We start from the raw sequence: 26,135 nt of genomic DNA on the forward strand, positions 1-26,135 counted from the left end.
CATCACTGCCACTGGGCTAACGCTAAATACGCTTCTCTTCTAAACCACGTAGGAATTAGAAGAAACCTCAGATAAATCACTGAATCTCGCTGATGTTTTCTTAAGCAGATGTACCACTTTGTCAGATGCTGTAAGCACTCTAACTGGAATAAACTCTTTGGGTTGTGCTTTGTTTGTCTTTCTGAGTTAGAGCCTCCTATCCAGGTCTTGTTCTGCTGGAAAATTATATGAGAATTTTATTTTTCTTCTAGCCAGTAGCTAGGTTATTGTGGAATACACCATAAATATACTGTGGACTACACTGATTTATATTTCTTTTACATTTGGCCACCGGCACCACAAATGAAATGGTGTTCCCTGAGAGCTGCTGGTCACTATAATCATTTTAAATCTTTAGTTACTGTCGTGATGTAAGGTTACCAATTTAGAAATGGATTTCTATATCGTAATGGTTCCCACAGTGCGGTCCAAGGAGCACCAGAGCCCATAAGGAGAATTTAGTTTTCTTTTTGGATGTTGGCACAGCGAGAGAAAGTGTAAGGATGAATATTGATTTTTCTCAACCTATAGCACAGATGGTTGTGTCATACATGTGATCTACTGTGAGAGCCCAAACCTCCATTGGGCAAAATGTTATCAAACAGCGGTCTGAGGTCTGAAGCTCCCTGACATGACAAGGATGTTCGGGGTTTTCCAGACTGCACTAAGTCTATAACTGTGACCGAGCTTCAAGACGCACATTGTCAAAGTTGCGGCTGAGCACATAAAGATTTTCTCTACATGCAGCGATGCTCTAGATAAACAGTACTTATCGTCACGACAACAGCAGCTCCTGTAGGCTCCCGCTTATAATTACACTACAAACGTGTCTCTGCGCCGATGCAGAGAGAGTGTAATTCTCCGTGAGAAATGTCAGGACTATTTGCTGCTGATTATGATTTGACAGCCGAGAGACCTGTGGTTTGAGTCAGACTTGTATTTATCATGGGTTGTGTAGTCTGACCCCTCAGGCTAGTGAGCACACACAGGAGGCTGCGGCGTGTCTTTGTGGCTCTGCGCTCGCTATCTACCGCACGGATGTTGCCATCTGCTCTCTGATTAAAAGAATGCTGTGTGTGTACGTGTTTGCCTTTTCCCCCAGTCACTGAACTCATCTGGCTTTTCCCGCAGATCACCCCATTGGTCGTTTTTGGCTGTCCAAAATAACTTTTTTTTTCGGTTGATTATACACTATCCGCTGCCAGTCCAAATTACAGCTCTGTGCTCAGATGGTCCTCGTGCAGCCACAGAAACGGCGCGGTGAGCAAATGTGCACAATACAAGCATGGTGACAGAGAGGACCGAGGCCGGCGAAAAACTCACAGCTGCAGGGCTTCCTCGAGCAACCCAACCCATTAGCCAGACTGACAACCAGCGAAACATGACTTTTGTACAGCGTCACCAGTGCTCAAAAGATAGGGCGGAAGCATTAGATAACCTTGACCTTTTCACTTGCTAAATTGTTATCACTGTTAATTGGAGAATTTCTAAACCAAATATTTTTCAGATTTCTATCAAGAACCTTTTTTTTCAATAAGCTTTAGATGCTGTGTTTTTGAAAGTGTGAGTCCTTTGGGTTTAAACATGCAAAAACTATCATTAGAGAATAGTGCTGTAGAGCTTTAATGGGCCACTTTCAGATAAGCAAGTTATCCTGATTGAGACTATAGTCTTTAATGTCTTGGCACAAAGTAAGCACGTGGCAATGTTAAAAAAAAAACATGTTGTTAACATATGAAATAACATGAAAAAAAAGGTGCAGGCCACAAAAATTAACAGGCAAAGTTCAGCATTAATCTCTAATTCTCTGTCCTAGTAAATCTAAATTTGCTTCATCCAAAGTCAGTTTGTGTGTGAAGCTTAAAGTATCAAGATCAAACATATAAATTGATTGCAGCATCACACAAACAACAAAAAATTGAGACCCAAAGACAAAGTGATCTTTCTGTGTATAAGTCACAGAAGAGACAGCACCATCTACTGATCAGTGGAGGTAACTGTCAGTAAATGGCATCCAAAATGAATGAAAGTCTATGAGACTGAAGAGGTCTTCCTCGTGAGTTTAAATAGTCTCCTCTGCACACAGTAATCTGCAATCCCTCAGTGCATCTGAGACACTTGGTGGCCTTTACTGACAGATGAAAATTTCTGATCCCCTCAGTTATTCAGTCTGTTATGACTGCGCTTGTTTTTAATGTTATTTTTTACTCTGTTGCTCAAGGGCAGCCTGTGTGTCTTACCACCTGTTTCCTGGCTATTTCTAATGACATCCACTAAGCTTCTACCAGACTCTCATGTTACCACCTTAATGTTCTGGTTTCCTCTTTTAAAGATTAGTGCGGCGGTGTTAATGTTCCCACCGGAAACCCTACATTACATAGATTTTGCTGCATTACTGAGGCCTTTGCAGGAATATGTCGAGGCGGTGCTCATCGTGTTGACTCACTAATGGCACAGTCGGCTTTGAGAAGAGCTCAATCCACACAACATAACCACTAGCTTTCAGTGAGATCTGCTGGACAAACTGGCAGCATCAGTGCTGCACGAGCTCTCATCCTGCTGGCATTGCCATAGCTACAGCACATGTTTGTTGTACAAGGGAGTGTCCTTTCTGAACCACCTAAATATGGTCTGTGGTCACACCACTTCAAATCACACACTGCAGGGTAATGTACACACACGTGCACACACCCTCAGACTCACACGAGGACCTTACGAGCAATGGCAACTAGTTTTTTTTCCTCTGGCTGAAAATCTAACAGATGCTGAATAGCCGTCAAATGGCTCTATTTTCCAGTTATTCAGTAATAGTAATTGTGACTTGAATCGCTCTCCAAAAAGCCACAAACGCAGTGGCTGCAGGGTGTGGCGGGACTGACCTAATTAAACCTCGGTATACCCCGAGCAATCTGACAAAACCATAAGTCAGCCTCACGACTCAAGAGCCTGGTGTGCTTATTTATGTGTGTGTGATACTGTCTTGAGTCCAACTAGGCTATTTTACTGTGCCGCTGCAGGGTTCGACCTGATGGACTACTTCAATGTGAGAGATATTCTGGGAACCAAAGTTGATGAGGGCCAGAGTTCTTATGTTCGCCTTGGCACCATGCCCATTGTACAGCAAACAGAGTAAGTGACCATCCGGGTATACTGCAAACAATACACTACACATTTGCTTCTAAATACCTGTAAGTATGTGACATGTGGCATGGTTGAGGTAATCTGTAAATATTTGCTGACCCCACCACCTAATATGTGTTTACACCCTGTCGCACGCAAATTCCCATCAAGTTCATTTTACAAATAACTAACTGAACCAGTGATTTCTGTGTGGCAATTAACTTGATTTAACTTGACTCTGATTTGATACAAAACAGCTTTTTTTTTTAGGAATATGTATGAAAAAAGCAAAATATATTGCTAAAGATTATAATGGAAATAAATTTAGATTGTGACTCAGGGCCCCCTTTAAAATACAAGAAGTACAATTGGCAATAATGCTGGTGCCAACTTAGTTGCGATTGTACTTCAATGGTGCAAATTCCTTAACAAATTTCTAATCTATTAAAATTACCAAAAGTTTATTGACATGCTGGGAAATGTAATTGTACATTTAAAAAAAACAACTAGCACCGGATATTCTGAAGTGTATGTCATGTTTTATCGAGATGATAAATTGAATTAAATTCACCCACAATTTACAAAATGTCAAACAGATTTATTATTACCTCCTCTTGAGTCTTAAATACAATATTCAAAACTTTGTTTCAATCAGAATAGTGCAGTGTTTCTCTGCTAAGGAGAGCAGGAACTGCAGCTATAAACAAAGTGGTAGTTAAGTGAAACATAGACATTGTGTTTGATTTTGGGGTTTGTACATTAATATTTAAACTGTTACAGGGTGAGTGCAACGGTGTTTATCAGACATTGCATGCAGAGTAAAATAAACCGCAGTTTATTCTAGCAATAACGCTGTGCTTTCATTTCACAGAGACGTATTTCCTCAAGGGCTGCCGGATGAATACGCCTTTGTGACGACATTCAAATTCAGGAAAACCTCAAGGCGTGAAGATTGGTACCTCTGGCAGGTTTTTGACAAATATGGAATCCCACAGGTGGGTGAGACAAATGTAAATAGTAATAAATGTGACGAGTTATGTGTCTGGATTTGACCAATTACAAGATCAACAAATAGGGCCCAGCACACGGACTATTCAGATTCTCTTTAAATTGTTGGGTTTTAAACATGGAAATAGTGTATTTATGCCTGTCAAACCAGATCAATTTAAATCCAGACTCCTCATAATAATTTCCTAACTGAAACTCATATTTTAATACTGTAAGTAATTCTTTAACTTAAAGCAGGACTAACTTTTTTTCTACAACTGTTATATGTCCCCCAAATGTTAAATTAACAAACACAGATTTGAATAATCTACCTCCAAAGAAAACCATGTTTAAATTCTGCTTTTTCTGTGTCTGGGCTTGAACTTCGCTGCATGTGTTGTTCAGCTCCTATCGTTAACATTACCCTGCCTCTGATTTGTTAGGTGTCCATCCGTCTGGACGGTGAGAACAAGGCGGTGGAATACAACGCTGTCGGGCTGACAAAGGACGCTGTCAGAGCTGTGTTCAAGAACGCCGAGGTTGACAACCTGTTTGACCGCAACTGGCACAAGATTGCCCTCAGCGTGGAGGCCAAGGCTGTGTCTCTGTACCTGGACTGCAAACACATCCAGACTCTTCCCATTGAAGACAGGGAGGACATTGATATCCAAGGGAAGACAGTGATTGGGAAGAGGCTGTATGACAGTGTGCCAATTGATGTGAGTCTTCACCTGCATGTGTTGTAGTTTCCCCTATACAGCCCACTCTGGAGATACTGTATTGTGCTGTTCTCTTGCTGTTGACCTGTTCATCATTTGTCCGTGTCCGTGCAGTTCGACCTCCAAAGGATGATGATTTACTGCGATTCCAAGCATGCAGAGCTGGAAACCTGCTGTGATCTACCCAATGGACCTGTGAGTATTATCAGCCATAGACCTACTGTTTGTACCCTTGTCAAACCATGGATTTTTAGAAGTTTTAAAGCATTAAAGATTAGGATGTCTACAAATATAGAAATGTATTGTAATTATGTAGATTACAAAAGAGAGATGTAAGAAAAAAAACTGGATCCCTTTCAAGTAAAAGTCATAGTCACATGAGTAGATTTATTGCTAATTGCAGGTTACTGTCACTCAGTAAACTGTCTTCTCCTTATCCTTTAAGCTAGTCTCTCATTTAAAACACTAATTCTTAGTTTAAAAACACAAAGATAGGTTATAATGAACAGTTTTGGGCTTTCTTACCTACTGTAGCTAACATGCCAGCAAACTAATTTTGTAAAACAACAGAATGCTACTACAGGCTACTTTAACGTGACCCGATTTCTGAAATAAAAACCTGGGACATTTCTACTTCAGCCACTGTGTGTGACTGAAAGGCATGTATAGTGTTTAATGGACATCAGATCCTCCTGCCGCCTCACACACTGTCGTTCATTTTTTGGTTTGATGATCACTGTTGGCTGAAATATCATCTTTTCAGTGCCCTAAGAAAGTGGTGACGGAGGCTCCCCCAGAAGAGATCCCCACTCCGACACCTACTGTTGTGGAGCAAAAAAGAGGCCCTGAAGTCAACTGTTCTTGTGCTGCAGGAGAGAAGGTACAGCTACCTGATTTCTCCAGACTTTACCCCTGTGTATTACTTCCACAGATGAGTGGGAATCCTTTCTTTAATGGCTTTCGACAGACGTCTGTGTCTCTATTTCTCACAGGGAGACATCGGTGCACCTGGTGTTGCAGGTTCCAAGGGTGAAAAGGTCATCTACCACTGCCTTTAAGCACTTGCGTGTGACAAAAGATTGCAGTTTCATAATGTTGTTTGTTCTACTATTTGATTGTGTGAACATGCCTACGTTTTCAGGGTGACACTGGCCCTATGGGTGCCATCGGACCGCCTGGAATCAAAGGAGCAAAAGGAGAAACTGTATGAAAACTGTGGACATTTACATGTGTGGTTTTCTGTTCATTCAGAGAAAATATTTAATAAGCTAATAACTGATTGATTGAGTTTCAATCATGTTTAGTGCTGTGATCATTGGTAGATATCTTATCAGAGACACTCCAGTAATTTCAGATTGCATGCCTCTCAGCTATTCTGCTTTTCTTCCTGCCTCGATAATAATTAATCCTTATTGATTAATTATTTGCAGGGCAGAGTTCTCTCTGTCAGAGGTGACAGAGGTGAGAAGGTAAGTCAAGCGGTGCATGCTGACGCTGCATGAGCATCATTAGCTTGAATACATGTTTGTCTCTGTGCATATTTTATATGCATGTATGCATGTACCTTGGACAGAACACAGTAATGTTCATCACTCATCAGTATATGTATTTATGTACTGTATACATACCTGTACATATACATGTTGTGGAACTGCTATAAACAACTTCTTTCAGTGGAAAATAAAGCCTGCATGACAAGTCACTACTTTACATAATATGCAAATTTGCATATTCATCACATCATCTCGTTATATTTTCATTCCGACTAGTGTCAGCTGGTTTCAGCCATTTACTCTCTAAGCTGTTCTTAGTTACATGTTTTTCTGTTTCTGTTGTCAGACAACGGAACAAGTATGAAATTGTCACTGAAAGTGGCCCATTAAGACTACACGTCAACCAGCAGTGACTTCCAAGCCATTCACAGGGCAACACTGGCCACTCTCTCCTATGGAAAGTAGCAAAAGCTTTTCCATGAATTTGCTGGATTTGTCGCGAGGTGCTTTTTGGAAAGGTGCTAAGTTGGCAACACTGTCTGTAAACGCCCACTGGTGACGTAATAGAAACTGTTTGGAACAAATCATTTTGAAAGAGCAACGGCCAATCGGGGAAACTCAAACTAGTTGGTCAACCAGTGGTCTAACTTAATCACTCAGTCAGTCAGTGTCGGACATTTGTGTTTATAGGGCTAATATAAACGTATATATTCTTCTTATGTTACTATACTTTTTACATCTTTTCTGTCAGGGAGTGGCAAGGAAAATGCCACAACTGTTATTGTCAGAATTACAGGACAGATTACCACAGAGGATGTGTAGATGTATAGAGGGCAGGCCTACGCAGACGCCCACCCAGTCTGCTCAAATCACAGTGTCTCTGCTGCCTGGCAGTGCCAGCTGGGAGTCTCAGAGTATAATTTATTCCTTGAGACAAAATCCTCAGCATGCATCATTCAAGCTGTCCTGAGAGGGACACTTAAAAATGGTCGCAAGAGGTCTGGAAGACCGGATAAGCCTTCTCACTTATGTTGTACTTTGGTTGTCATAGTTTGGAGAATGCACCTGTAAATTATTTGGAATCATAAAGGTGTGCATCTATAACCAATTTCTCACTCTAAAAACAGTAAAACTTATTTTAAGTAATGCAGTCAGACAGACAGCAGAACTCATTTCATGATACATTTATTTTCATTTTGTAGTTATTGCTTCTTGAAACCTGGCTGGTTTGATAAAACTGCATTAAAAGCAAACGTTAATGCAGAGCATCCCTGTTGCTTTTTCGTTTCTTACTTTCTGCATGAGCCTCTGCCTTCTCTTTCTCCGAGAGAAGGCTGCAATTTGTTGTAAACTTTTCTAAACCTGATGCCAACACATGATGTAAGCCCACTTTCAGGCTGTGGTTAAAAATGGCTATGTCGGTCATCGAGTTGCATGGGGTGAAAGTGAATTCATCCTGCTTTGATTGCTTCTAATTGCATCTTTAACGGACTAGAAAAGGCAATTCTCCGTGTAGCAGTGTTGTTATAGATGATGTCTTTTTCGTTATAGGGCGCAGCAGAGCGGGGGCCTTTCTCCTAATCTCTGCGATGAAAGAAATGACGTGCGTTAAAATGATATAAGCTCCTAAAATAATTAAAGGGCAACCTTCTGTGACTTGTAAAGTGGTTTATGAAGCAGAGGGAAGTCTTGCGGTGGGCACGACCTCGTGGTACTGTGTAATTTAACAGCCATTACTTTTCACTCAGTCCAGCGTTTGAATTCCAAGGGATTCCTTGGCACAGAACATGACATCAGTGTACAAACCAGAAGAAGTGCAAAACTGCGAAGACAATCGAAAGCCATTGTTCCTTGAGTCTTTGGTTGTGTGACCAGACCATAGTGGGTCTTGGCAGAGCTTTTGACCTTTGTTAGCATATTCTGGCTGCGACGCCAGTATGTATGAGTTTGTTTGTGTGCTACTTTAACTTAACTCTTTCTGTTTTGTGTGAATTTTTATCTTCTGTCTTTTGTCTCAATACATGTATTAATTCATCTCTAACATTTGTACTTTGTTTCCACATTAATCCCCCAACCACCATGTACTAAACCGTGTCCTGTGATGCTACCAGGTTTATTATCTGACCGCACGTCATTGTCACCTGTGTGACCGGCCGTCATGCATGTGTGTCTACTGCGGAACAGTCAAAGTTAATACTTGCCTTTTGTTTACAGGGTGATAGTGGCAGCATAGGGTTGACAGGTGCTCCTGGACAAAAAGGAGAGAAGGTGTGACACTCGTTACCCTGGACATGTGGAGGATTTGTTTTCTTATATTACGGATCTTAAAAGTTCACATATAGGTATTAATTATGCGTTTCCAATCATTTGACAGGGTCACGGCGGTATACCAGGTATTGATGGCTTACCTGGAGACAAAGGAGAGCAAGTAAGAAATATACTTTTTTTTTGGTATTACAGTCTGAAGCATGTGGACTGTCCAGATGGGTATGTTTTGATCTGTATGTTTTTTTTGTAAATAGGGTCAAGCAGGACTGGCTGGTGATCAAGGGCTGCCGGGTCCAGCTGGACCAAAGGTGCGTGAATGTGGCCCTCCAATTTTTTAACCAGTGCACATGCATTTGGCTAATTTTAAAGCCTTTAAAAATAATTTTGATGTGAGGAAAAAAAGAAAAAAAAATAGAATATCTTTAGTCATTCTGGTTTTGGCTCTGATCTCAGAGATGCACTTGTTCTGTTAAGTGGGCATACATAAGTTTTTCTGGGCAATTACCCCTCTGCCTGTTATTGATTTCCTGTGAGAAGAAGGGAGGGGGAGGGGGAGGGGGGCAGTTTGGTTGACTTTCCCTTGGATCAAGCAGCAGCTGGTGAAAGAGCAAGGAGAGGGGAGGAGGGAGAAATGCTGGCTGGCTGGGGTTTGGCCAATGGACTGTGACAGGCTGCTCGACCCAGGACTGGAGGGAATGATCGCCCACTTTTGATGCAACACAGGGAACACTAAATCAGGGAAATGCCCTGTGAAAAACTTTAGAGAAACTATAAGAAAATAGAGCCCATCTTCTAATTTTGATGTGGCATATAGTGTTGATGTGGAATTAACATAACACAAAATGATAAAGGGAGAGAAACACGCAAATAGCAGCCTTTTACATAATGCTGATAGGTACTTGACCGTTATTTGGCAGCTGTGCAACTACAGAAGCTAATCTTCAGTACTGTAGGTTCAATTCACAGTGAGTCCATTTAAAGTAACAAAATGGCAGCAATAAAATCTCCGATAAACCCACTATATGCTAACTACCTAGCACAAGCAGCAGACAGACAAAGTTAGCAACTAATGTTAGCCTTTTTGACAGATTGACAGTCAGCTGTTTAGTTAGCAGCTAAAGAGAAAAGATACTTTTCTCACAGGTTGGTTGAGACAAACCAGATCATATATAGGTGATGTGAAAGTAATATAACACACACTGGATAAAGTAACTGATATATAAGCTTGTACTCGTCGTTCGTCACTGCCTTCATAGTTTTTAAGTCTGAAATGCAGCCTGCGTCTGTAACGTGTTTGTCTCTCACGTGCAGGGAGGTGTAGCGCTGTTTGTTTACGTACCGGGGCGCACCTATGATGCGCGCGCCGGCTTGTTGTTGCGGCTCGTTTCCAAATGTTATGTAACCACAGGTACCTACGGTGGCAAGTTTACATTCATTAACTTACTTGTGTCGAGCAAAAGGAAGCCGCATAGGAAACATCCATCCAGAGGAGAAGCTGCAGTGCAGGCAGAGGTCAGGTGACGCTAACAGGCTAGGCTATGAAAACGTAGATAAGCTAGCTTTCATTTCCAGCAGCACAAGCTGTCCAAGTCTAAAATCGATCTCGGGTTTTATGAATCGATATCGGATTATTCAAATGAAGATCAATTTTAATTGGAGAATCGATTTTTTTTTCAACCCATCTCAACCTGAAACATGACTCCAAATCAATGCTAATGCTTCTCCAAGTCGGCGGAATGAGTAATGTTAAGTTCTTGCTAGCTCGTTAGCCATAACAGCTTTTTAAGGCTTGTTGTGGAGTTTTTCTGCTACCAAATAGTAAAGAAAATCTTATTTTGCAGCTTTTCAGGATGGTAATCTTACTCTAAAAGACAGCTGACCTAATTAATGTTGTATTAGTGGCCCAGGAAAAGCACAGGTGCTACCAATTAAATTAACAAGGGCTGTGCTCTTAGTAAGCCATGCCAGTGTGACAAAGAGCCAAATTAAATTCAGTTATCCTTAATTTTATTATTTACACCTGTGCTTTTCGTGTTGGGATAAGTCAAAATGTGTTTTATGGAAAAGGCCAATTGAAACAATTATTCTTTACAATACATAAGTGAATAATCATGGTTAACCCATCAGTAGCAGTTGTTGCACACCACAGTTAAAAGTGGCATTTAACTGTGGAGCTCTCACAAAAGTCTAAATTACACAGTAATAAAAAAAAAAAAAAATTCTCCTTAAACCATAAATCAAGCTCATAATACTGGGGTAAATATTCTACATGTTAAAGCTTCATTTACCTCTGTATATATTGTGATCAACCTGAGTAAGAGCAAAAAGGGAATCCAACTTTTTTCAAGAAATATTGACTTTACAGTGCCCACTGCGATTTGAAAGTTGCTACTTTAAATCAGACCAAAAGTTATTCTCAGGCAGAACTGCAGTAAGGGAGAACAAAGAACGCTGGGGTGTATTTAGATGGGAAGACTTCCTAGAAGAAAACCAAGAAAAAAAAAAAAAGAACAGTGATAAAAGAAATGAAAAATACTTTGGAAAATGAGCATCAGAAGACACATTTCTTTCTTTGCAAGAAAAAAGAATGAAAGTGAGGTAGGAGGTCATAGTCCAGGGTTCTCCCATGAGGGGGGTCTTGTCACAAACAGCTGTGGTTTCTTTTTTGGGGTTTCAGGATTCTTAGTTGGTCAGTTAAATGTCTTACATTGATTCAGCTCTGACTCAGCAGTCTCCATTTGGCCTAGAGTGTATTGCTGAGTCAGCAACAGTTAGACTTTTGGGGGTCAATAACTTCCACTGATATAATGGTCTTCAATTTATATTACACAGGGAATTCAAGGGGATGCAGGAATTCCTGGCGGACCCGGACCAAAAGGTGTCATTGTGAGTATAATCTGAGTGCACTTCACCAAATGCAAAATGATAATATTATTTTTGAAATTATATTATCTTTCTGTGTTTTGTTGTAGGGTGATTCAGGTATAAAAGGTGAAAAAGGAACTCCAGGAGCCAGGGTAAGTAATACTTTAATAGTAATTTTTTTTTTTTAAACAGTTGAATGTAAACAGATTTCCATGCTTCATATTCACACAACATACTGTATTCCTACTCGGGAACTGCCTGGTACAACGGTTAGGGTGTTGGCCACACAGCTCTGCTGCAACGCATACAGCATCTTGTTCAAGAGTGCTTGATCACAAGTGTAGTTGCTGAGGGACAAGAGAGACTTACTTTCCCTGTCCATGTTTTCCCACCATGTCTTGGGATTTGAAGAGTAATGTAAGGTCGAACCTGTACAGAGTAGAGTCGACAGGGTTAATTTCTGACAGAGAGAGAGACCAGTCTTCTCAGAGGAGCTGAGAAGTGAGGGGCGTAATTGTACAAACAGATGTGGCTTCCTTGATTCACTCTCCACACTTCCTGTCCGACTCTGTGGGGGCGTTTGGCTATAATGCACCTCATTCAGCCCTATAGTGAATTGTTGATGTCTGAAGTTTCCTCTGAGCTGCTAAGACCTTCCTCCTTTTGCCATCACACTGTTAATATGGTGTTCAGACTGCGAATAAACCAGTGAAAGGTTATCCTACGGCTTCAGCAATGGCTTCCTGCTGAAGTCAGCATGTTTTTGTGATCACGATTTCATTGATACTACAAATAACAGATCAAATAATCACAGCAGGGAGTTGTTAGAAACAGTTGTAAAAATTACTTATGTATCATACTGAGACGTCAACTTGAATTTAAATTTAAATCGCATTAACAAGCAGTTTGTATGAAGCAGTCAACATGGAATCAGGACACTGATTGCTTTGCCATATGGCATAAAGATGTGCAGCGGGCTCGAGGTACACTATAGCTCCATTCAAACATGCTGATGCCAGGTTTGGAGCTGTCTGTCAGCCAGCCAGTCAGTCAGTAAGCAATTTCCTGTAGGTGAAAACTGGAAAAGTATTTCCCTCAGTGAAGTGATAAAGGGAATAGGCTTGGTGGTTTCGAGGAGGCATCTGGGGTTCAAGTCAGGGCAGTGTTTGCTGCAGGGATGTTTTTTGGGTTACACTTAAATAAATCTTAAATATCTTTATTAGCCATGCTGGCATACTGGATGGTACTGTTAGTCAGTGAGTCCACTGCTTCCAGGCTGAATGAATGGATTGGCATTCCCAGATGACAAATTGTAATTACTGTGATCCCCCTGATTTTTCATCTAGCGCCAACATCTTGGTACTTTGGTTTATGACCAAATCCCTGCAAAACTAATGACGTGCCCAGCATTGTGCCAATGTTAGCATGCTAACACGCTAAACGTGGATAGATAACATGGTTAACATTACACCTGCTAAACATCAGTGTGTTAATATTGCCATTGTGAGCATGTTAGCATTGTAATGGTAGATTTTAGCTCATAACAGGTGGAAACTCACAGAGCTGCAAGTGTGACTGGAGACTTCTAGTCTTGTCATTTTTTTTATAAATGTTTTAATTTGTCTCAACTTTTTCCCAGCAGACACAGAAAAAAGACAGATCTCACTACTAAGAGTTCTTCTTCTTTGGATTTTCTGTTGATGACATTTGTGTTCCCTTGTAGCCGTGATAGCTATTGCAGCGCATGCTAACTACCCACTACTGAGAGGTCTTTTTCTTTGGATTTTTGGTTGAAGTTTTTTGGGGTTTTTTTGCCTTTATCTGTGCCGCCATGCTAGCTATACAAAAACTTTATTTGTTCCAGACACAGTGGAAATGTGCATAATTTTTCTGGGAGCAGACTGTTTCATTCACGAACAAGACTAACCAGGAATTGGGCATTTAGAAAAAAAAAAAAAAGTTTTTATACTTGCCTGAGGTGATGTATTGATAAAAACAAAATGCAGCAAACTGCAGTGGGAAATTCAAATAAAATCTGCTCTACATTCGGATGGAAAATCGCCTAATGTCTTCTACAGTTAGAAATACTTTACACATGTTTTCTTGTCCACTTGTTTCCATTTCAGGGCGAAGCAGGTTTGGACGGATTACCAGGAAAACCTGGAGTTCCTGGGAAAGATGTAAGTTGTGAATCTCTGTTAAACTGCTGCAGTCACTAACACACCTCAGATAATAACAGTCTGTGGCAGATTTGAGTCACCTTTGTACTAATGAAGCTTTTGTCTAAAATTGATTAGGGTTTCAGAGGACTGGTTGGTGCACCCGGTCCCAGCGGATTTAAAGGCGACAAGGTATGTCCCTCCTCCTGTGCTGTATGCAAAACACCCTGCTCCCTTGATTAGAAACAATTCAAAGAGGATATTGCCTTAAGCATAATGTTATTAAGCTGCGCTGATATAAATCATTTTAAAGAGGTATCATCAGTTTCCCAGGCTACTGTCTGCACTCTCCAGACATTCCTCACTGTCCTCTGTGCACCATCAAAGTCAGCCCACTCATTTGTCTGAGAAAATAAAATGCAGAGTTCATTTGTCTGTCTGTAATTACTGACTTTGATGATTCTTCCAGTCGTGCACACATGCTTACACCACACCCATATGCATGCACAAGGATCCACGCATACGCACATACGCACAAAGAATTGCCGTGGTACTTTACCCACAAGTTTCACTTTCCTTTGGGCCTGCAATTAAGTATGCATTTTAACACGCGTAGTCTCATAAATTATGGTCGTTGCCGTATCATTACCATATTGCCTGAGGGACTTTACTCTGAAAGTCTCTTGATTCTAATGACAGGGTTTTTCATCCTTGTTGTGTGAACTGTGTCACAGGGGGAGAGAGGCCTTCCTGGATTACCTGGGGATGTGGTGAGTATCAAAAACAGAGCAAAGGGATATAAGAATAACAGGCTTGTTTAATGCTGAATGATGAACACTGTTGCGTGAAGGAGTTAGAAAACAAACAGTATTTTTAAAACGCAAACAAAAAAGACTCATCCAATTAAAGGTCATATTGTGCATTTTAACTACAATCAATTACACATTTTTATGATTATCACTATTAAAAAACCAGGTAATCATAAGCAAGATTTACCTACTGTCCTTACTGAGCTGATCTTCCTAAATGGAAGCACAAAACAAGAGCAAGCTGGAGTGTGTGAAGGAAGGAAAGGACTAAAGTTGTATGAATAAGTTGGTTGTTTGATTAGGTGATTGACAGAAAGTTTATCGCCAACTATTTTCATAATCAATCATTTTTGAGTAGTTTTTTCAAGCAAAAATGACAAAAATTCAAAGTGTTGATGCTTTTCTTTGTCACAAATCATAGTAAAGTGAAGTTCTTTGGAGTTTGGATGTTTGGACTCATCAAAAGAAATAATATCAATATATCTCTGAGAAATCAGAGTGGCCTTTTTCATTTTACAATTTTCTGATGGGAAATTTGTAATGAATGTAATCATTACTGTTACAGCTCTATGAAGAAGAGAGGAACACGTTTTCCCAATATGTTTTTTTTTATTTTCATTAAGAAAGAAAAGTAAAGATGGAATAATTTGACGGAAGAAAGAACAACAACATCTTATCTGTATGAAAGGTTTTCTGATGACACGTGCTAGAAAACACTAAAAATACCATTTATGTGAGTGGGAGATAAGAGCTACCCATTGCCTCTGGCCTTATTTCATCGCAGTAATTAGACCAGGTTAGCACAGTGAATTTGACAATGATATACTAATATGAAAATCATTAGTCTTACTTAATGTAATTAGTTACTCATTGTGTTAATTTCAGGTTCAGAAAGAAGGCTTACGGGGTGAAAAGGTGAGTAATTGTTCAATCATAAAATGGTTTATCATTTTTGCCTCTTCAACAGATTAAGTCGAGATTTAAAGACCACCTCTTAATTATCATTTAGTGTAATTACCTACTGTGTATAAGGGATTGAAATGGGCAGCAGGTTATTAATGCATTGATCAATGAATACAAACACAACTAACTACAACACCATGACTTTTGTTTTGGTGTATTTACTTTGTAAGACTGTATGTTTTAAATGATTCATTATCTGTACAGTTTCAAAGTGTAAGCTGTAACTGTCCACATTGTGTATGTAATGATATGTGTAAAATATATTCATGTGTTCGACCTGTTTCAGGGAATTGCTGGACCTCCTGGGCCTCCAGGGGCCGACGGCCCCCCAGGGCCTCCTGTAAGGATCATGATTTAATACTTCCTTCCTACATGTTTCCTCTATCCTGCTGTTCAACTTTTGATATTTTTTTTCTGTTGTGGAAAAGTCACCTGTTCAGATGTAGTACATGAAAACACCAGTCATGCCGTTTGAACTCTTGCTGACTGCGAATATTTTATGTCTCAGGGTCCTCCTGGACTACTAGGTCTGCCTGGAGAGCCTGGAGAGTTTGGCCAAAGGGTAAGAATCTCATTTTGATGGAAGTTTATCTGAACTTTGCTTCCCTACATTTCTTCATCGTACTTAGACCCTGTACTATTACCAGGACATGCTCAACAAACTATACAGCTGTCCAAATACCTACATCTGTGAGATGTAATCTTTGTTGTTCTGTTGATGTAGATGTATCTGACCTGAGTTTACAGTACATTAGAGTCTCCTCAAAACATTTATCAGAAGTAAAACTGCTCTGGAGATAGAATGGTTGAATTATATCACCGGGCAAAAGGAGAAGTTTGCAAACTGGCAACTTGAATGGCAAAAGAAGCACCGATTACTTTTGTTGATATTGTTACTTGTATACAAATAACTACCCTTTTTTTTTTTTTTGGATTGGCAGATCTCCACACAAACTATGGGCATATCCCATGTACTTCTACTCATGTAACCTAAATCTAAACATGCCGTAACCTAGGCTATGTATTGAGCTATGTTGAGGCTAGGGGTTGGATATGGTTTACACTGGAGTTTAACATCATTTCTATCCAAGTGTAAACTCATTGCAGTGAGATAATAGAAAACCTCAGAGGTTGATTTGCCTGAAAGGCACATATTAACCTTTTCTTCTCTTATCTCTTGTCTTTTCTATGGCCAAAGCGGATTTTATCATGTCATTTTGATACAAAGTGACAAGTTGTTTCATTATTTCATGATCACAACATTAAAGGCTAATGCAACCTTGTATGTATGTTAATTTTATTTACATGTAACTCGTAACCTTGACAAAGTCCAGTGTCAAAGTCCTGTCCAATTACATTTCCCATTGAAACACAATTGGCAAAACAAGTTGGTAGAATATAAAAAGAATTTCAAGGAGATAAGTTTGTAAGTTTGTATCACGAAGAAATCTCTTTCTAATCATGAGAAAATATAAACCAGGAATGTTTAAAATCACAAAAACAACAATAATTATGTGATAATAACAAAGAAATACATGAGAAATATCTTAATGCATAGTGGCTAAGGAGTTCTGTGTTTTTTATTGCTTTAGTCTGACTTTACTAACGCAGTAAAACTGTCTACTGACTTTTGACTAAAATTAGATGGTTTTGCCTCCAGAGCTGCTCTTGCACAACAAAAACTGTAATTTGCAGTAATTGGAAGTTTATACTGTAGTCCCATAACTGTATTTATCATATCCCAATGGGATTATTTAGGATAAATAAAACTGATATTTATTCTTCATGCTAATCAGAGCTGATGCTGTAGCTGTTATCAGAGAATTATCTACAAAAACTGTCCCTTGTCTGGATCCTGTTCCCTCTGTCTCCCTCCACCCTGGTCCCATCACACAGCAGTGTGTAATTAAAACAGACACATTGGTTCTACATAATTTGTTCTTCCAAAACATTAACAAAGATAGTGACATCCCTTACCCTTCTTTTCTGGGAGCAATTAACTTCTCATCAGCAGCCCGTTGGAATCAACATTTGCAGCTGCTCAGTTGGGCAGCACAGTCGAGCCAAACCTCCTCTGGCCACGAATGAAAGACTTTTCTACCAGCAGAACGCACTCGGCCAGACAAGCTCCTCGGAGATCAAGGGATTTACAGTTTATTAACATGAATAAAGCGATCACACTGGGTTAAGATTCCCGCAATATCTAGAAAATCTCCCTCTGTGCAGCTTTTGCTCTTATTTCGTAATATCATTGGAGGTCCCACTGAATCATTTTACAGCCCGACGGGATGCCTCCAAAGAGAACCCCAAAAAAACAGACAGATTGCGAAGGAGCTTGACCTATTTTCTTGAGGGTTAGTGTTGTTATACCTCAGCTGAAGATGCGCAGGGCTAGAGTGTGGGAAGGGGGGGGGGGGTGTTAAGGTAGGTTGAGAGCGGGTGGTCTCCACTGCTGCTGATAGAGTTGGCTGTATGGTTGAGTTGCTAGAGATTTAGCCACTCTCATCTCCACTGCAGCAAAGCTCTCATCAGCTGTTTGAGTCACCGCCGCTGAGGCCAGTCTGTTCACCTTTATCCTGATATGACCAGCTGCAGAGCCAGACAATTTTCATGAGGGTGGCCAGGTCGAAGCCAGTACTCACTATCTGGTGGTACAGTAATGAGAATTTTGTTCAGTTTGTTCTTTGTGGTATGGCGTTGTACAGAGGTTACATTATTATGTTTGTGGATGTGCTGGCAATATTCTTAGTTTCATCTAATAACTTTTTAGCCTTTTACAGAAAGCCTGGGGGTGGCCACAGCCACACCAGGCCAGCCCCGGGCTCAGTCACTGGGTATCTGAGGACAGTGTGAGCTGGGATGTGGACAATGGGAACAACAAAAGACTGCATCATTTAGCTTTCATGTCCATTTTAACTAGCTTGTTTAGGAAAATAAACTTTATTTTGACAGATTAGAGTCCATATTTCATAAGGATTACATTTATCTGTTTAGTTGAGTCTGTTAATTTTTATATTGAAAATTGAAAATAATTTAATTTACAATATAATACATTTTAAAATATGTGATTTTTAATGTTGCTTGATTAAACTAAATCGCATGAATTCTAGCTGAAACCAGAGTTACTGCCAGTCTCTTAAACTAGACAGTTAGATTAGCATTAGCAGGAGTTTTGCTAGGTTTTTTTTTCTCATCTGTGACTGTATTTAGCTGCTGCCTCATTCACAATTGTGTGGAATAACCAAATGAATTACCAATATGTTGGTTCATCGAAACATTTCAATTACAAATCTAAGTAAGTTTAGTTTAAACGTTTGCTAAGGCTAGCTGTGGCTAGCTTTCCCTTGATATAGCTCTCCTCCCTCAGCTGTAGTTGTCTGTTGACTGTTGAGGTGACATGGCGACTTCCAGAGCCAACAGAAATGTTCATGAAAATTTTATGGCATCATGTTTTTACAGGTGTATTTGTAAGGCAGAAGTGCTTATTGACTCAATATAACTAACGTCTTATTCAACCAAAATAACAATCTCAGAACATATAAATGTAATCCTTATACCTACCAGATTACATAGTGCTTTACCTCAAAATCCCTAGGAAAATATTAGTCAATTACAGATCTATGAAATAAAGTGTAACTGTTTTTTGTCACAGCTTTAATGTTGTTGTTTGAAAGCCCTTTCTATCCTGCCAACTTCTGGTGCTGAATCTATAATGCTGTGTTTAAAAATACTGGAATTGGCCTAGAAATATGCAGCCATGAGAAAGTTAAAACATGTTTGTTTTTTTTTTAACTCCCACATTGTTGCTGAACCTTCCAATTTCGAAAAACAACTATATGACCTCATCCTCGATAGTAGCTTCGACCTGGAAACAGCTCAACTTATGTATTGATTGTGGTTAATGTGGGCGTTAATTCAATTTATCTGTTGTCTTTCAGGGGAAGAAGGGAGAGAGTGGATTGCCTGGCGTGGACGGCCTTCCTGGACCTCCTGTAAGAACTGTTTGAATTTCATAACATGCAAAACGCACACATACATATTGGTAATACACTTGTTTAAAATGACCCCTTGTTTATGTACAGCTCATGTCACTGTTTTCTTTTTTCTTGTGACCTCTCAAGGAGAGCTGAAGAGAATTAATTGTGTATTTTAATTGTGTGGGCTGCTCAATATTTGATGTGACCCACGAAGCACAAAATGAGTGCCTCTCTCATAGGTGTCTACACTGTGTGTTTTTAATAGCGGGAAAATAAACAGGCTAGATTAAAACCAACAGGTTATGTCAATTAATTTTCCGAATTGCTCCCTCAAGCGCAATAGAAATTCACCTGTCTTCAAGTGTATCCAAGGTTGAATGAGGCGTTTACAGCACAATAATAGCCCCCTCTAGTGGCTGCTCGCTGGTACTGATGTACACTGTGTTTTTTGGAAGTCCATATGAGGAGAATTTATTTTTTTGAACATATATGGCAAGAAAATATTTCATGAACATGGCACAATGTTTATATTATTTTAATTTTAAACAATCCTACAAAGTCTGTAATTTGTGAATATGAGTTGATAAGCAAGTGATACAAATTTTCACTAATGTATTGTATATTTCTTATTTTGCAGGGTCCTCAGGGTCCACCTGGGTCACCAGGAAACCAAGGACACACTGGACCTCCTGTAAGTGACCAGAAACTGAAATGAGGACATGGCAGTTATTCTTGAATATGATCATTGGCTTTGACAATTAAATCATATCTGTTACAGAACGTTTAACATCTTGACATATACCTTTTCTCTCTTTACAAAGGGTCTGCCTGGTGAAATTGGATTTTCAGGCAAACCTGGAGAACCTGGAAAGCCTGTGAGTCGGTGCTTTTATTCTCAAACATACTGTAATTTGTTATTAATGTTACTTTGAGTCTTAGGTGCTTAATCTCTTGTCGTTTCTCTGCAAGCGCCACTAAATGTCAACCCTTTGTCCCTGATCTTCTAAGGGTCTTCCTGGTAAAGACGGTCTCGACGGTCTTCCTGGAAACGATGGTGCCATGGTTTGTGTCACCTTTAGAATAACTTTATTATTCTCTTCTTGCCTGCCATGCTAGTCATACTTAAATCACACCAATCAAACATTTCATATGAACAATGGCTCAAAGAATTATTACCCACATATCACCCATACTTTTTAGCTTTAGCTTTAGCTTTTTTAGCATCTTCCAGCTGAGTGTTTTTGTTTTACCGCCTGCAGCTTTACTGTTCTGGTTCAATCTCACTGTTCTCATCAACCTCAATTAAGTTTAAACCTCTGCTTTAAATTTCAGTAACTGTGAACACTGCAAGGTTATTGACTGTGAGGCTCATAACTTCTAATTCTCTAAGGTACAATTGATAAGCTAGCAAGCATGGAAAACAGCTGCATTACCTACAAAATGTACAATGTATTATTATTTAAGTGGCACATATACTTTAGAAATATAGTGGAAAATGTAATAGAAACGAAACGTTTAAGCTAAGACAAGTTTTACTGCGGAACTTAACCGAGCAGTGAAAGCACAAATTACTTTTTAAAGAAAACAAAGCCTGTATAAACCATTTTAAATTGATGTACTTAAATTTAATGCAGTGGCTAAACTGAGTTGAGGTGCATTTACCTTTCACTACATACAGTGCCTGGCAAATGTTTTTTTTTTTTTTTTTACAAACGCTGTTTTGTTTTTTTAAAGTATGACATCTAAATCGTAATCTTGTGTCTCTGAAGGGGCCCAGGGGAGAGCGGGGAACAGATGGTTTTTCTGGAAAGCCTGGACCTAAGGTAATGTGATTTAATCTTACCCAGAAACACACAGGACACGACTGAAGACATATGCAGCTTATGAGATAGCATGTGTATTTTCCAAATGCAAATCTGACATTTTGATGTCCGTTTGTCTTCTCCCCAGGGTGATGATGGGCCACCTGGACCAAGAGGACCTCCAGGGGAGAGAGTGAGTTCACAGCTGTTGACTTTCCTTTAGTTTTTGTTTTTTTGTTTTGTTTTGTTTTGTTTTTTCAACTCATCATATTCAAACATATTTCATCATGTATGTGATTTTTAAAGGGAGAAGCTGGTTCCCCTGGACAACCAGGTGCTGATGGAGCGAGAGGAGACAGGGGCATTCCGGTAGGTGCATCACCAGGTGTAGGCTTCGCAGCTATGGATGCCCATTTTACAGGAATTTCCCATGATATTGATTTAATATTGAGCTGCACACTGTCTGCAACTGTGCATGGGCAAACATCTTCTACAGCAGTGGTTCTCAAAGTGCGGTCTGGTGTTCCTCAGGGGTCCTTGACGGGGTTTCCATCAAAATGGAGAATAATCTATTTTCATGATAATTTCATCCACAAGGGTCATGGGTTTCAAACACTTCCTCTCATGAAATACCTAAAAGCACAAATCTTATCAGATGGGACGAGCTGGGGACAAAATCTTATCAAATAGGGGTCCGTGGTGTACTTTGTGCCAGTTTAGGGGTCCTTGACATGAAAAAGTTTGAGAACCACTGCTCTAAAGGTCACTTATATTATTATGCAACCAAAATAATTTCTGGTGAAATAAACTCTAGTGAAATTAACTGCTCCTAATTTGGCTGGGTAACCTCCTGGGACCCCTTCAAGGGCTGATTGGTGTCCTCACATGACACTTTGTGAGCCACTGTTCTTGATTTCATTTAAAAAGACCTCTTTTTGCCTGTATTAATGTGCAAATATGTGGTTGTTGAAATGTTGAAATTCTGATTTTGGCCTCTATTTCACAGGGAGAAAGAGGACTGGATGGACCAAATGGGCCAAAAGGTGAAAGGGGAGACAAGGTAAATAAGTGTCAATGAACTTGTGTCATATGTTGCACAATTTTATAATGTAAAATTATTTGACAGGCATTTACAGACAGAAATGCTGAATTCTCACTGCCATGTTACAGTAGTCATCCTCCTCTGTCTCAGTAATGGTCACGCTGCAGTGTTAGCTGTAATAAGGTAATTAGTATGCAGACTATGTGAACATATTGTCTCTTGCCTCAGGGTGAAGTTGGAGCGAGGGGACCGCCTGGCGCTCCAGGAAATGTCAGTAAAATTTCTGCTCTTTCTAGTGTGCATGTTAACACGAGACGCAAAGTCAGTCATGCTGTTTCACTCAGCATTCAGTGCTGATGCAGTGAATGATTTTCCTTCTGTCTGTTTTTTTTCCCCCCACAGGTGGCAAATGTCATCCCTGAGCCTGGTGAACCTGTGAGTAGAACAAACAAACCAAACTTCATTGTGAGATTAGTGGAATTCTAGAGAATATTTAGTTGTTGCTTCAGAGATACGAACTGCACATGGTTGTGTTTATGATATTTATCATGTGCTGGGTTTATATACAGTAGATATATATATATATATACATATAAAGTGATGGATGTTGATTCATTCTTTGTTGTTCCTTTCATCTTCCCCTTCTTCTTCTGCTTCTTCTTCATTTAAACTCTGCATCGTTTGATCTCACCTCAAGGGAACACCTGGAGAAAAGGGAGAGAAAGGAGATCAAGGGAAACCAGGAGAGATGGTGAGTTTTTCCCCCTCTGTGTTGTTGCTGCTGGTCTTTTCTTCTTCACTTTAACCAACACTGAAGCATGACTCTACAACTGCCAGTATCAAGAGGAATCCACTAGATGTCAGTAGAGATCCAGTATGACCAGAGAGCAAAGCAAGCCTGCTACAGTAGGAGAGCTCTGGGGACTTTTTTTAATTGGAAAAGTAAATTAAACTGTAAGAGGCAGTAATGCACTGACCTGATTCTCTATCTGCTTCAATTTATAGATGTACAGTATATTATGTGGACCAGAATAGAATGCAGGAAATTTTGGTATATTTAGGATCCTGTAAGCCTGGAAGCTGCATAAAAATTAAAATAAATTACGTACTGTAAGCAACACACACACACACACACACACACACACACACACACACAAAATATGTATTTCTGTTGTCTTTGACTTTCTCAGGGCACCATATGAAGGTGGTGTTCAGTTAATGATGATTTTGTTGCAGTGTATCAGAGTAACTTCTTCATGCATCTTCACCTTTTATTGCACAACCTTTATTAATTTTATGTCTTTTTCATCTGGAATCATAATAGACCTTCCATCATTATAAGTTTATGAAAAATATGAAAAGAATATATGAAAATGAATATTACCAATTCAGCATGTAGACCTACACTATTTATACTAACACATTTAATTGATGTGTCTTCTCTGAAGGGCCAAAGAGGGTTACCTGGTGAACAAGGTTTTAAGGGACCAGCTGGACCCCCGGTAAGATGCTCCTGACCCCTCACCTCCTTTACAGCACAGTCTATTGAAGTGGAAAACCTCTCAATGGCTGTTTTTTAATTCCAGGGACCGAAAGGTGACACTGGACTTACAGGAGAGACAGGACGCGTTGGAGACCCTGTGAGTTGTCCGATTTTATGTGATTCACCATTCCACAGCAGGAGGGAAGATTTTACTCAACCTTAATGGCTGATGTGTTTCTCCCAGGGTCCACCCGGCGTAGCCGGTCCTCAAGGTCTTCGTGGATTGCCAGGAAATGTGGTAGGTCCATTCTATACCATTTAAAATCAACGTAAGCAGTGCATTTCCCATGACTATCTACATGAATGACGTCCGTGTGGTATAAAAATATTGACAGATGTCACCGATAACAAATCACCTCGGTATGAAACCAGCAGTTGTCTGTCTTCTAGGGCATACCTGGGATCATTGGGCCTCCTGGTCCAGCTGGACAGAGAGGAGACAAGGTCAGTCGCCTGTTTGTGAAAAGCGATGTGTATATTTGGTTGGATGGATTCAGGCAATGATCAGAATGGTTTTGGCAGTGCAGAATAAAAATAAGTCTGCAGAGAAGAGAGAGTGACCTTGTATGTCCTTCATTATTGTTTCAGAAGAGAAGTCTTTGAATTCATTTAAATCCTGCAGCAGCAACAGCAGCTACATGTAGTTGCACAATAGCAATACAAAACTCTCTCTACTGCATCACGTGGCATTTTCATCTTCTTTGTTTTCTGTCTTTGTGTTTTCCTTGTCTTTCTCCACAAGTTATTATGCAGATGTTTGGTTCCCTTGTCATTACCATCCCCCACATACACAAAGCCACAATACCAGTAACAATAACCGTGTTACACATGGAACAGTTTTACAGTTACTCCGTATAGAAATCTGAGCAGCACAAAGAGTTTCTGAGACATCTGATGATGTACCTGTTGTAGCTTTGAAAGATGATACAGTTTACATCTCTTTATTCATTTTAGGGTGAACCAGGTAAACCAGGACAAACAGGTCTCGCAGGCCCACCCGGAGAGCCCGGTGTGACTGGACCCCCTGGACCAACGGGGAAAGGGAAAGACGGGCAAAATGTAAGACACCTATTTCTCCCATCAGAGTATATTTAAAACCTTATCGTACCTCAGTCCTGTTGTAGGCTTGAAGAGTGATGTTTAACCATGTTTTTTGGGGATATGTATTTATTTTCCCTTAAAGGAAAACTCCAACAATTTTACACGTCACAGTCTGATTCCAAGTCTTGTGGTGGATTAATGTGAAAGGAGTTGTATAAAAACTTTTGTGGCTCCAGAGGGAGCTCTGCGTGAAGTCTGATAAACCACTTCAAGTGACGTCAGGCAAGCAGCAAGAGACTACATTCCCCACTACTAGCATAACACACCCGAATCTCAACTGACCCAACTGTTCACAGATTGAATTGTGGGTAATCTAGGTGGCAGGTTGTTACAAGATTGAAAGAGTTGCATCTTATTTCATATCTCATTTAATATAAAAAATCAGATGCCTTGTGCAATACTTTGTACACATATCTTTATATATTTGCTATCTTTGGAAATGTTAGCATCTCTCCTACAATTTAGAATATAGTTCTGCGTAAAATAAAGTTTGTAAGGACTTACCCACCGGCAGGTCAGTGGGGTTTAAGAGAGTAGTAGCTCTGTGTATGATTTTAAGTCATAGGAAACAATGATTTAAAGATAAATATGTCTGTTCTTCTTTATAGAAATCTCATTAAGAGCCTCTTGTATTCCACGTGCTCTGCTTGTAAACATCGCCCTGGCACTAATACATGCTGCAACCACTACACAATAGGAAAATGAGTCTGACTAGGCACATTTTGCTCTGCAGCTCAACATGTTTCTTCATCATTTTTCACCCCAGACATGTGGCCGTCCTGCTGACGAGGCAGCAGCAAACAGGAAAAACACTGTTGGGACATATCACATTAAAGCAACACAGGAGCACAACAGATTTGGCTCACAGCGGTTCTGTTTTTTTACAGCTGCCAGGTGCAGCCCCGAGGCCCCGCTAACAATTACGTGCATGAAGAATGGCAGCTCGCACACACGTTGAGCCCTAAATGATTTATTCAAAAGAAGCTTAATTCCACTTTTTAAGTCACACGTGATTCGATTTATGACATTTCTTTTGACATTACAGGGCGAACCAGGACCACAGGGAATCCAAGGACCCTCAGGGCCAAAGGTAATGTAATTTTAGAAAGTTGTAACAAAGTGTGTGTGTGTATGTGTGTGTGTAAGCTTTCTAGTTTGCCGGAGGTGTTTTTTTTTTTTTCTTTATCATGCACAGGTGCTCTTTTGTTGATGTGAAAACTTTTTCTTGTGGCACAGATGAGAAAAACA

General features: G+C 39.9%; 1 protein-coding gene across 1 annotated transcript in view; it reads left to right on the forward strand.

The window, feature by feature from the left end:
* The window catches only part of col22a1 (collagen type XXII alpha 1 chain), a 49,242-nt gene that overhangs the window by 8,278 nt on the left and 14,829 nt on the right, over positions 1-26,135 (forward strand). Inside the window, exons 4-39 of the mRNA XM_022753981.1 lie at positions 3,057-3,168; positions 4,031-4,154; positions 4,590-4,865; positions 4,980-5,060; positions 5,629-5,745; positions 5,858-5,902; positions 6,007-6,069; positions 6,296-6,334; positions 8,573-8,626; positions 8,733-8,786; positions 8,881-8,934; positions 11,459-11,512; positions 11,599-11,643; positions 13,618-13,671; positions 13,789-13,842; positions 14,385-14,420; positions 15,345-15,374; positions 15,709-15,762; positions 15,931-15,984; positions 19,361-19,414; positions 20,037-20,090; positions 20,221-20,274; positions 20,408-20,461; positions 21,169-21,222; positions 21,350-21,394; positions 21,508-21,570; positions 22,208-22,261; positions 22,472-22,513; positions 22,646-22,678; positions 22,941-22,994; positions 23,692-23,745; positions 23,830-23,883; positions 23,971-24,024; positions 24,177-24,230; positions 24,741-24,845; positions 25,933-25,977. Coding sequence (XP_022609702.1) covers positions 3,057-3,168; positions 4,031-4,154; positions 4,590-4,865; positions 4,980-5,060; positions 5,629-5,745; positions 5,858-5,902; positions 6,007-6,069; positions 6,296-6,334; positions 8,573-8,626; positions 8,733-8,786; positions 8,881-8,934; positions 11,459-11,512; positions 11,599-11,643; positions 13,618-13,671; positions 13,789-13,842; positions 14,385-14,420; positions 15,345-15,374; positions 15,709-15,762; positions 15,931-15,984; positions 19,361-19,414; positions 20,037-20,090; positions 20,221-20,274; positions 20,408-20,461; positions 21,169-21,222; positions 21,350-21,394; positions 21,508-21,570; positions 22,208-22,261; positions 22,472-22,513; positions 22,646-22,678; positions 22,941-22,994; positions 23,692-23,745; positions 23,830-23,883; positions 23,971-24,024; positions 24,177-24,230; positions 24,741-24,845; positions 25,933-25,977 — 2,327 coding nt within the window. The remainder of the gene's footprint in view (positions 1-3,056; positions 3,169-4,030; positions 4,155-4,589; positions 4,866-4,979; positions 5,061-5,628; positions 5,746-5,857; positions 5,903-6,006; positions 6,070-6,295; positions 6,335-8,572; positions 8,627-8,732; positions 8,787-8,880; positions 8,935-11,458; positions 11,513-11,598; positions 11,644-13,617; positions 13,672-13,788; positions 13,843-14,384; positions 14,421-15,344; positions 15,375-15,708; positions 15,763-15,930; positions 15,985-19,360; positions 19,415-20,036; positions 20,091-20,220; positions 20,275-20,407; positions 20,462-21,168; positions 21,223-21,349; positions 21,395-21,507; positions 21,571-22,207; positions 22,262-22,471; positions 22,514-22,645; positions 22,679-22,940; positions 22,995-23,691; positions 23,746-23,829; positions 23,884-23,970; positions 24,025-24,176; positions 24,231-24,740; positions 24,846-25,932; positions 25,978-26,135) is intronic.

Source organism: Seriola dumerili, unplaced genomic scaffold (assembly GCF_002260705.1).
Source record: "Seriola dumerili isolate Sdu_G_001 unplaced genomic scaffold, Sdu_1.0 BDQW01000202.1, whole genome shotgun sequence".
NCBI classification, from domain to species: Eukaryota; Metazoa; Chordata; class Actinopteri; order Carangiformes; family Carangidae; genus Seriola; species Seriola dumerili.